The 11,651-nt window shown below is 40.9% G+C and overlaps 1 protein-coding gene across 1 annotated transcript in view; it reads left to right on the top strand.

Moving 5' to 3' along the window:
- SZT2 (SZT2 subunit of KICSTOR complex) overlaps positions 1 to 11,651 on the top strand; it is an 84,889-nt gene that overhangs the window by 57,183 nt on the left and 16,055 nt on the right. The window contains exons 53-65 of the mRNA XM_029283210.1: positions 773 to 933; positions 1,247 to 1,344; positions 1,841 to 1,973; positions 2,123 to 2,250; positions 2,347 to 2,456; positions 2,560 to 2,742; positions 2,815 to 3,085; positions 3,408 to 3,487; positions 4,910 to 5,035; positions 7,230 to 7,432; positions 7,700 to 7,793; positions 7,990 to 8,070; positions 8,942 to 9,016. Coding sequence (XP_029139043.1) covers positions 773 to 933; positions 1,247 to 1,344; positions 1,841 to 1,973; positions 2,123 to 2,250; positions 2,347 to 2,456; positions 2,560 to 2,742; positions 2,815 to 3,085; positions 3,408 to 3,487; positions 4,910 to 5,035; positions 7,230 to 7,432; positions 7,700 to 7,793; positions 7,990 to 8,070; positions 8,942 to 9,016 — 1,743 coding nt within the window. The remainder of the gene's footprint in view (positions 1 to 772; positions 934 to 1,246; positions 1,345 to 1,840; positions 1,974 to 2,122; positions 2,251 to 2,346; positions 2,457 to 2,559; positions 2,743 to 2,814; positions 3,086 to 3,407; positions 3,488 to 4,909; positions 5,036 to 7,229; positions 7,433 to 7,699; positions 7,794 to 7,989; positions 8,071 to 8,941; positions 9,017 to 11,651) is intronic.

Below are 11,651 nucleotides of genomic sequence, written 5' to 3'. Positions count from 1 at the left end.
TGGCTGTTCCAACTAGCGGGACTGGCCTGAGGGATTTTAAAGGGGGTTTTAATTACTTTTAAATTGGACATATTTAAATATTTCGTTTTAATCAAATTTTAATTATGTATATATGTTAGTATTTTATTCAATTGTCAGCCGCCCTGAGTCCGTAAGGAGAAGGGCGGGATATAAATGCAATTAATAAATAAATAAATAATAAAGGGGAAGGGTCAAAACTCACAAACAGAAACTAAATTAAAGAACTGTTACATCAGAGCGCCAACCTAAGAACTTCTTAAGATAGTCAGTACTCTAGCCATATGTTTTTATCCACTACATCTTTTATAATTCAGTACTATAATTTTTAGCCCCATATCATTAAGAGGTACTTTTCAGCCTAATGTCTCACAATTCCAGGAAATACTTTGAAATTTACCCCATAAAGCAGGGGTGGGCAACTATGGCAACTGTGGACTTCAACTGCTCCGTGCTGGCTCAGGAATTCTGGGAGTTGAAGTCTTAAAGTTGACTTCTGCCATAAAGGTTCTCTAGAAAAGGCCTTTGGCCTGATGGCATAATTGTATACCTATTTCAACCAAGACCCACAATATGTGTTGAGTGCTATAGTTGCAAAATAGTATGTTTGTATCATATTATGTGTGGATTAGTAGAATGCTCTTTGGTTTTTGAAAAAAAGACCACATACCAGTGCAGAATGTGGTGGTATCAAAGTTTGTCTAATACAGAAGCTTAATGGACAAGTTTTCCTGTGCTCTGTTTTAATTGTCAGAGCAAACCAGAGATGGCAGAACAAGGAAGCCCCAAGACTACAGATGACATTGTGTTGGAGCGACCTGAAGAGAATCGCAGTCGCCGTCGCCATAAGACTGAAAGTGTAAAGCAGCACTCAAGCCAGGAACGTGCTGCTTCCAAGCAGGAGCAGAGCCAAAGGCAAGCAGGATAGCTTCCATCCACATCATCTTCTAGGAAATTGTGGGAGGGGTTGGTTTTTTCCAGGCCAAATCCTGCACTTTTTTTATGTACTGGAGTGTAGATGAAACTCCCACATCCTCAAAAGAGGTCTAATCTGATATGTAATAGGACAAGTAGATGTTCATCGGTACAGCTCATAGGATAAAACTTGGGCATTTGAGGTGATGGTGAGCAAGAGATCAGCTTCTCCCCCCTCTCCACCCCCTGATTTTTCCTTCCTGAATCTGTTTTATCCTTGAACCACCCGGACTTTGATGTTTTCTCTTCATAGACGTCGGACTTGCCAGCTAGAGGAGGGAGATGTTGGAATTTTGCACCCAGTTTTCAGTCAGATTTGCCAGTCCTGGATGGCTTTTATGAACCGCTTGGGTACGTTTCTAATTTTGTGTCCTAAATCATTTCTCTCCCCCCCCCCCCCCCGTTTTCAGCTTAGCTTAGTGTGGACAGATTCTGCTTTTTCTGGGTTGATGCAGTATTTTAAATCTGGATCTCCATACAAGAAAAAAAATTCCCCAATAGGAACAAAATATAAACCTCGGATACTGTACCTTTAGTCCAATTCCCCTAGTTGGGAAAAAAAAATAGCTTGCTGTCATAGGAATGGTTTGGACAAGGGACTGGTTTGGACAAAACTCAGCAGCACTTTTTTGTGCGGCTGCTGATAAAAACAGGATCGCCAACATGATCGCCAACGTCCGATAACGGATATGGCACAAGAAGAAGAAGATAGGAATGATAAAAATGTAAAACCCAGAATAAGGTTAAATAATAGTTGCAACTTGCTGATGGCCACAAAGCATCTTGATTTTTAGAGAAATGGTCTGGTGAATTTTGTTCAGGCATATGTGGCTTTCTCTCTGTACAGGGTGTCCATCTGTGCAACAGTGTGTCCTGGAAAGTGTCTCCCGCTTCCTGCTGCCTTCTATCATTCTGCAAGTAGTGAATCTTGTCACTACTTTAGCAAGTGACACCACTATCAAAGTGTTCGAAAAAGTCAGGTAAGTGCTGAGGCTAAACTGCTCAGAGAATGCTTATGGGTTTAGGAAGCTCCTTAACAAAGGTGGGAATGAAGTATGTGGGAGAGGAAGCTGGAATTACCAGATGGATATTTGCATACCAACATGTAACATCTTATCCTTCGCTACAGTGGTCCTCAAGGCATGTCCTTTGTGCCATATTCTCTGACCCCAGGCACCAGTGCTCGACCAGCTGTTATTCGACAATTTATTCTGCTCGGCCGGAACTTCCACCAGTGGCACTGCAGCACCGAACAAGGTGAATAACACACTGTAGGGGAATGAAAAAAAAGTAGCCTGATTTTTTTGCTGCCTTTGGGTTCAGGAACGGTATTTCATAATGCAATCCTTCTAGCTGTCAAAGGATTCCAGCGTTTTGAGAGTACTGAGCTTAGCTCTGCAGATAAGGGTTGTGATGTTGCTCCCCGACAAAGATTCCTCTTCATGGAAATCATTGACAAAAAGGTATGTATTTATGAGTGAAAGCTGGGCAGCAATAATTTGGTGGTCTGAAGTCTGATCCAGCAATGCTGAAAATGAGTTTTTCTTGTCCCATTTTTCTTTCCAGTTGGTGCTTTACACTTACAATTGGTCAGTGGACCTGGGCAGTGCCCTGAACAACTCTCTCACTCGCTTACTACAGTGGCAAAATGCCCGAGCCCACGTGGTACACTGCCTGCTTAGCCAGAAGCTTGGGCTGTTCCATCATTACTGTTATATGGACACCCCATGGCACGAGGACAGCAAGCAGGTATTTACACTCTTTGCTTCTGTTTTCATGATATTCTGCCTCTAAACTAATACTACGTCTCTCTTTGTCCAGGAGCAAAATCCCTTCCTAAACTCGACCCTGGAAATCGATGCCCTGATCCGGAGCCCCAGTGTTCCTCCAAGCAAGGAGCAAGGTCGTCTCAGCAGTTCTGCACGCATCTTGCAGCCTTTGCACTTTCCTCCAGACATGGTGCCCTTTGACGAAGCTCTTCGAGATATTTCAGTCATCCAGCCTATTGTTCACAACCCAGAACAGGGTGTTCATGACCCTGTAGCCCAGCATGGAGCTCAGTTCCTAGAGATCAAGAACACAGAGAGGAAAGGTAAGTGTAAAGTTAGGTGGTAAAGGGGAGTGATAAGCAGGATATGGCATTATTACAGTTCCAGGGGTATCCTGAGAATCCCTGTATGAAAACTGGCCAAGGAAGAGTTCATCAAGGTAATAAAGGTAAAGCAATAGAATGCTGTAGAGCCCAGATTAGTTCCCATTTTTGAAGATGCCAAATCTACAGTACAGGCAAATGTATGAAATCTTAAAAGCATAAGTTTTCAGTTGGGAATGCTGTCTGGCAAAGAAGAACCTTATAGTCCAAGAGCCTCAGAGCCCTGCTCTCTTCAGCTCCTGCTCCTGTTCCTGTTCCACAGAGCTGGAGAAACAGATGAAGATTGAGAACCTTTTTGTGACATGGCAACAGCGTTCTGCTCAATCCAACATGCCCATCACTGTGAGTTTGGGAATGGGACCTGGGGCTGGGATGTGATAAACTACAAGAGTGATGATAATCCCATAAAATGATCTTCACTATAAGGAAGGACTGTGAATTAAACCAATGGAATCTTGAAATATAGTTTTCTGCTGTTCTCATGTTGGTATAAATTTATTTTTAATTACCAGTGTTCATCACTTGCTTGGACATTAATAGCTGATAGACTATAAACTAGTTCACCCATAGGAAGGCTCTCCTCTCCTGCCTCTTATACTGTTTCTAGATGTGGGCATTGTGTGGAGCTTATAATAATAATAATAATGATAAAGTTGGAAGGGACCTCGGAGGTCATCTAGTCCTGTTCAGGCAGGAAACCCTATACCATTTCGGACAAATGGCTGTCCAGTTTCTTCTTAAAATAGTGGTTTTAAAAAGTGCCAGTGTTTTTATGCAAATAATTTTGTACAAATGTAGGAAGTGAGTCACTCGCCCCTATGAAGGAGGCAGTGGCAAAGAACTTCTGAATAACCTTGCCAAGAAAACTATAGGAATTTGTCTAGGCAGTCACCAGAAGCCAATACTGACTGAAAGGCACAAAAAATCTTAAGGACAGCTTACCAGAAACTATGGCATGCCAGAATGTCACTGTCTCTCTGTCCAAGAGCCACAATAGACTTTAGTTACATTTGCAGCATAGGAGCAGCAAAAACAACTACATTTGGAAGAACAAATGAATTGGTTTCATCGGCTCTGAATATCTTTAAAAGGCAAAAGATATATATGATCTAAGAAAAGCCAGAATAATATCCCTGATTCAGGCTCTATTGTTAAATCTTACAGTGCAAGAAATTAGTTTTTCATTAAATATTGGCAGAATGCTAATTGTTGGGTTCTTAGTGCTTTCTGAGCTTGTTCTCATTTTGCAGATGTTTAGTTACCTTACTTGGTTAACCCCATCAATGCATTAATGTACAGTGGGATTTGATGGCTGTTTTTATGTAACTTATAGAACGCCAAGAACCCAGCAATTCAACCCTGAGCTTACATATATTTGCCACTAGTGCAAGGAAAATTAATTTTCATACGTTGTCTTGCCTGTGTCAGAGCAGATCTGATAATCATTGATAAGTTTTTCTTTCCATTTGAAACAGCCCCTTTTTGCAAGATAAGTAAGTTTGAAGCAGCAGATAAATTTATCTCCTGTTCCTGTCTGGTTTCTGCATATATTTAATAGAGCAAACATTCACATAGAATCCGTGGTATGCCATACTTCCATAAGTTGCCTATTCTCCAGAGAAAAATGCTTAAGAGGAAGATTATGACACCTTTCCCTTTGAAAGCTTCCTCTCTGTTCTTCAGGAATGTTATATCACTGGGGTATTAATAAATGAAACAGGCCTAGCAATATGCAACAGTTTTCTCCTGTGTGTATGTGTGCAGCTCGCGGACCTAGATACCCTGAAGCAGTCATCACGCTTGGTCCATTACTGTGCTACACCCCTGCTCTTTGATCCAGGCTCCAGGCAGCAGATTCAGGCAGACCAACAAAGCAAGCTGGAAGGCAAGGTGAAACAAGGGGAGAGGGAAACACCTTTTGTAATCTCTTTCCTCCTCAATGCTCATAAGAGGATTTTTCCCTCCTCAGATTGAACTAATTGAGTGAACAATTTGACAAGAGCCCGATAAAAGAGATTAGAGTGAAACTTCTATTTAAAGAGTCATTGGTGGAAGGTGATCTTTAAAATCTCATTGTCTATTCATTTGGAGAGATACTTTTGCATAGGTGTAGGCAGACTATCTGCCATTTTATAGGTAGCCCTTGACCTGTAACCCTTCGTTCACTGACCATTTGAAGTCCCAGTGGCACTAAATGAAGGGACTTATAACTGTTGCTGAAATTGCGGCTGTTGCACCATCCCCACAGTCGTGCAATCAGAATTTGGGCACTTGGCAGTCTGCCCACCTGTATGACCTCAGGGGCACTTCAACTCTCCCCACCTGCCAAACTCCCCTTATCTGTGCCCTGTGGTCCCTATGGCCTCTGACGCCCGAGTTGAACTTCACCATCTTCTGCTTCTGCTGACCAATCACGTCTGGCCTGGCCCTTCACAAGGCAGCTGTTGCTGGCACAAAAGGCTTTCTTCCCCAGGCCAGGCATGGCAGCTTTCTCACAAGACTTGAGGAAGATAGCCGTATGTGGTCAGCAATTTCCTCGTGTGCCAGGCTGAGCATCCCTCATTAGCAGCAAAAGCAAGAAGGTAACAGAGGTCAGCTGGAGTGGCAGAGCGTAGGGCGGTGGGGGCCTTGGAGTGCAAGGTAGGCAGGGTGATTGCAGCTGGGACTTGGCTGGAGGAGTTGTGGCTGTGGCTTCCCGAGGCAGCAACAAGCCTCTTTGCACTTCGCTGCTGGACCAGGCTGGAGCTGTGGCTGAAGGGCTTCCTGCAGACCCAGAACTGTGGTGCTCCAAAAAGCCTCTGAGCCACAGCATATTCTTTCCCCAGCTTCCCTGCACTTGCACCTTGTTGTGGCTCCGTCTTGTGAGCCCCTCTTATCGGAGGAAGAAGGCTCCGAACATGAAGGAGAGGAGATGGCCAGGCCTCCCTCTCCAGGACCCTCCTCTCTGGCAATGCCTCAGGTGTCTCCCGACGGAGAAGAGATTGACCAGGAGCCAGGTGTTTCTGAGATTGGCCAGGAGCCAGGTGTTTCGGATAGTGATGANCACTGGACCACACCCCACAGGCTATAAAAGGGAGGTGGTGGCCATTTGGACTCTGTGACGGACAAAGCTAAATCTCTGGCGAAGTAGTTTGCTGTGGCTTGAATTTCAAACTGTGTGTATTGTTTTTTGTTTCTGTGTTCTCTGAGTAAAAGTCCTTGGCAGGCAGCTACGGAGCTGCTGCCAAGTTTCTTATCTGTGGCGTGGAGTGTGGAGAAGTTATTTAACCCTCGGCTGGCTGTTTGTGTGTGTGTGTCTGACGGGGACAGAACACACCTATGCATACACTCCGTACCCTCTTTCCCTGGCCTACCTGAGCTTGTCCTACATTTCAACAACCGTCTCCCCCAACTCCTGAAGAGCCTATGTCAGGCTTCTCCCACCTCTTTGCAGCATCCCTGCACTCCTTACCTGGAACTCCCTCCACTTACCGCATAATGACCTGCACATCTGGAGTTATGAGGGCAACCAATGCTGCCAAAATTGTCACTGTACATTAGGGTCCCATGATGTTGCAAGATTCAACCGCATCACTTAGCAATGGAAATTCTGCTCATACAGTCTAGAATGCCTGAACATACACATGAAATTACTCTTCAGACCTCCTGGTGGTTTCCACATGATTCCCCATGGTGCCCTCCCAACCATTGGTGCCAATCTTCCCACAGGACCCTTACCTTGTCCCAAACCTTTTCAGACCTTTCAAATTATCATACTTTCCTTTGGCTTGTTATTCTTTCTAATTTCTCAGAAACAATTTCATGGACATCGTCTATTATTTGGGGGCAATGTCTAGGCTTAGATTTTGTCCATTGTATCCAAAGTCCTTTTGATGAAGGTCCATTAAATCCCATTATTACTTTATACTCTATAACAAGTAAGGGCTGAATTTATATGGTCTGATTCTCTCCTAATTATCAAAGTCGTTTTGTGGGTTCGCTGCAAAGACTGAAACCCAGCTATCACTGTAAAGTTATTACATTACGTACGTTCAACTTTTCTCTTGAGAAAAATATAATTGTCTGATTGTTTGCTCCCATTCAGAAGCGCCATCGCTCCAATGACTCCACAGCATCTGGTAGGGACCGTAGCCACAGTTGTGACTCTGCAGAAGGGCTACCATGTCGATCCAAGGATGAGGCCTGGCTGCTGGAACTCTGCCATGCCTTTCTCCAGCAATATATACAGTATCTGCAGAGCATGGGCTTCATCTTGGTACAGGTGCGCCCAGCCTCACCTGCTCGCAGGTTAGTATGATTTAGCAAGGAGAGGTGATTTACAAGTGAGGCGGGAAGAGGTTTGTTTTTTTGTTCTGGATTGCAGCAAAGCACATGGCAGAGACGTGCTTTGTTTGGGAGAGAACTTCCTGCAAAATGTGGTTGAAATATTATCAAGTGGAAGAACTTGTTAAAAGGAGACATGCAAGATTTTAAGTTTGTTTACAATCGAGTCAAAACAGAGAGGTTATCCTGGTAGGTCTTTGAACTCCTTTCTGTATTACTCTGGATTTGCAGCAGCACCAGCCGGATTAGAGCGCTGGCATCAATGGCCGGTGAGACAAGGGGCTCCTTCTCATACTCCAGGCCAAAAGCGGATGGGAGTCCAAAGGTAAGAACGCTAAATATGGGTCGGGTGCTAGCAGGATCTGTTGGCATTGTTGCTTCATCATAGCTGGAGGGAGGATGGGCCATTTAACAGAGAGATTGAACCTCATGTTTCCTAGCCAGTGAAGCATATTTTCTAGGTATCATCTAACCATCTTGGAACCGTACTCCTGAAAAAAAAAATGTATTGATTTTTCTAGACCACAAACCCTCCTGTCACGACGTACCATTTGCAACGAGCTTTGCCTGGCGGAATTGTACTAATGGAATTGGCTTTCCAGGTGAGTGGAAATTGCCTTTTGCCATGACCAGACCATATGGCTTAAGGAGGTAGAATAACCATCAAGGTTCCTAGGTCACCCACATTCTCAAGATGAATTGCAAGTACAATGGGGAAACTAAGGGTATGGCCAACTATTGTGAGATGGTGTGCACTAGAATTGCTCTGTTGTGTGTGGGGAGGGGTGTGAGGATGGAATCTTCCTAGGCTGAGGGCCATGTTTCAGTTGAGTATTTCTTTGGATTGGCATGCTAAAAATATGGTTTGAATCTGGGACAAACTAATCTTAAATTTTATTTCATTTAAATTTATATCCGAATGTAATTAAAATCAAATATAGTTGTTATGAAGACCTCAGTTATATATTCAATCATTTCCCCTTGATATCAGATTAAACACGTATCTTTTGTAACAAGTTTTGGAATTCTCTGGGGCCATATCCAGCAGTTGAACTATAGAGGGAAAAATCGAGTTGAGATAACCATCTTAGATGGAGACAATGTGAATTAGCTGATATAAGGAGTAATATTTATTTTGTTTTACTTAGTTTTAGATGCTTTTATGCCACTTCACTTTTTTCACTTCCTTAATGTTTACATGGCATATAGCTACATCTCTTTTTTGTTGTTGAATACAAATTCCCTTTGGAATTTGGACATATTTGAAAATATGATTTCCCTTTTTATAAATTTTACATGCACACTCTGTGTCTCTGCCTCACAGTTTCTAAATAAATGTTGTAATATTACAAGAAGTAAAAAGGATAAAAATCCAAGCATAGTTTTCAGAGTTGGATAGTTAACAAAGGTAACTGGAACATATGGTTGTTATGGACAAATGAAAATTGATATTTTATCTTTTGCTCCTCTTAGGGATGCTATTTTTGTGTGAAACAATATGCACTGGAATGCTCACGAATCCCCATGGGCCAAACTGTCAACTCACAGGTAATACTGCCATTTACCTAACAGGTAAAACTCAGTGGATGTAGAAATTGTCATCAAAATATATACACAGGAGGCAGCTTGAACCTTGTAGGCTGCCTGTTTTTTTGATTTTGTGCTCATTATGTGACCATTCTTCATTGATTGATTGATTATATGTCATCTTGTGAGTGGCAAGTCTTAGTGGCCACATAGGTGAGCCTTCTCTGGGGCTCTCTGCAACCGAGTCCTTCAGGCCTCCCAACGGTGCACCTGTTATTGATATAATTAAGACCATCCACCTTGCTGCTGGTTATCTTTTTCTTGTCTTTCCTCCCAGCCTTTCCAGAATTATAGATTTCTCCAGAGAACAAAGTTATACAATGTGACCAAAATATGATAGCTCAGTTTGTTCTGTGATCCATTGTATGGTTTTGTTGGCTATCTTATCTTATTGTCAAAGGTCTTCTCCAACGTCAAAGTTCAAAAGCATTCATATTTTTTCTATCCTGCTTCTTCAAAGCCCAACTTTCATACCCTTTGATTGTCACAGGGAAAACATTTCCTGCATAACTGTTCTTTAACATATAGATAGATCACTGCATCTGAATATCATTTCCAAGGCCTTTTGCTATTTATTGATATTCGGTCCTAAAAGGCAGAAGCTAACCACAATTCAGTATCTTTATTGTCAGTTTTAAAACTATTTGCTGTACCTGCAGTCCTTAGTTTGTTCTTTTGTGCTGTATATTCAATATTGGTTCTATTTTTTTACAGTGCTACTTGACATTTATTGCTAAAACTTTCAGGTTGTTTGCATTTTCAGCTACCAGAATAATGTAATTTGCATAGCACAGGTTATTAATCTTTTTCTCTGAAATTTTAAAACCACATTTATCTTCTTTCAATCCAGTCTCCCTCATTATGTATTCAGCTTTAGGTTGAATAAATAAGGAGTGGGTATACAGCCTTTTCTCACTGCCAGTCTTTTTGTGTTTCACCATTCTTCATTCAGTCTTTGGGTTCCTAATCTATGTACAGGTTGTCATAAGAGGACAATGGGAAGTTCCAGGATTCTCATTTTCCTAAGCATATCCTGTAGCTTGAAAGGGTCAAGATAAGCACAAGTCTATATTCATTGAAGCACATTCTGATTTTTTTTTTATATTCTCAGTTTACACAATTATTAACAATCATATTTTTTGTTCATCAATGTTTTCTAAAGCCATCTTGGATCTCTGGCATCTCCGTTCGCATATGTGGCTTTAATTTACATTGGATGATCATATTTTGTTGGCCTGTGAAATTTAGGATATGGTGTGATACTTTGCCCATTCAGCTTTCTTTCTTTGCTATCAGTGTGTATATTGACTTCTTCTACTACATGGTCGGTGTGTCATTCTCCAGATTCCACATCATCCTGTTAGAACATTTACTGATTCTTTTTCTGTTGCCTGCCCTTTTTCTGTAGATTTTCCATCAGTTCCCACAGTTTTCTGACTTAGCTATGACTGGAGTGTTGATCTAAGTTAATCTTCTAGTAGTAGGGATTCTTGTAAAACAGGAATATATTCTAAGTTAGCTGTTGACATTTATACTGTACAGTGGAGGGGGAGTGTGTAAAAATATACCTTCCATCTTTGTTGATCTTTTTTGAGTAATTGCTAACTGTCCATTGGCATCCTTTAGTAGACCAGTTCAAGGTTAGAACCTCATCCTAATTTTGGAGATCTTTAGGAGGATTATCTTGGTTCCAGGTCTGTTTCCATTGTTCAATGTCTTTATAGATGTCATTGTAATGCTTTTTGTATCTTTTGACAGATCTCTTAAATTCTGAAAGTTCCTTCTTGGAATTTGTCTGTCTTGGCTTCAGTTTGTCTTCTTTTTTATATATAAATATTTTATTAATTTTCTATTTTTACAATCATGAGTACTCAATAACCAACGTGTTGTCTGGGTCCATTGGTAATTCAGTGGTACATAATAACTTTCTCAGTCTAGTTCCAATACTACACCCTCCAGTGCTTCCTTGGTCCTCTCTTCTTCTGGTGGTATGCATTTTTTCCCCACTGGGCAAATACAATTCTTGTTACTGTTAATACATATACAATTAAATATAGACATCTTCATCATATTTTTCTGGTATTAAACATAATATCAATAGTGTCAGTTTATAATATCTTTTCTAGCCAGAACATATCTCGATTGTATTTGCACTTAAAATCCATTTGTTCAATCAATATCCTGTTTTTCCTGCTTTTTAAAAATTTTAATTTCCCATCAATGTTCAAAATATCTCTCTCGCTTATAATTTTCTCATAATAAATTATATTTGGGTAACTAAAAGTTTCCCTTATTCAAACCCTTTTAAAATTTTCATATTTCCCATTTCATAACAAAGTATAATATTCTAGTTACAAATCCTATCCTTTTAATTATAATAATACTTTTTTATTATTATTATTTTTATTTATTTATTTTTTATTATTTAAACCGACAAACAAAACAAAACAAAACATAATACACATATATACACAATATATATTTTAACATCAACTTCGTGCCAGTATTCTTCTATTTTTTTACATTTTCCCCCTTATTCTTTTTTAAAGTATTTATCCTTATTGCCCCATTATTTCTTGTTTACATTTTTCTTCCT

This window comes from Protobothrops mucrosquamatus, unplaced genomic scaffold (assembly GCF_001527695.2).
Source record: "Protobothrops mucrosquamatus isolate PMUCROS unplaced genomic scaffold, P.Mucros_1.0 scaffold39, whole genome shotgun sequence".
Classification (NCBI taxonomy): domain Eukaryota; kingdom Metazoa; phylum Chordata; class Lepidosauria; order Squamata; family Viperidae; genus Protobothrops; species Protobothrops mucrosquamatus.
The sequence above is the reverse complement of the archived record's forward strand: the minus strand, read 5'-3'. Positions and strand labels throughout refer to the sequence as shown.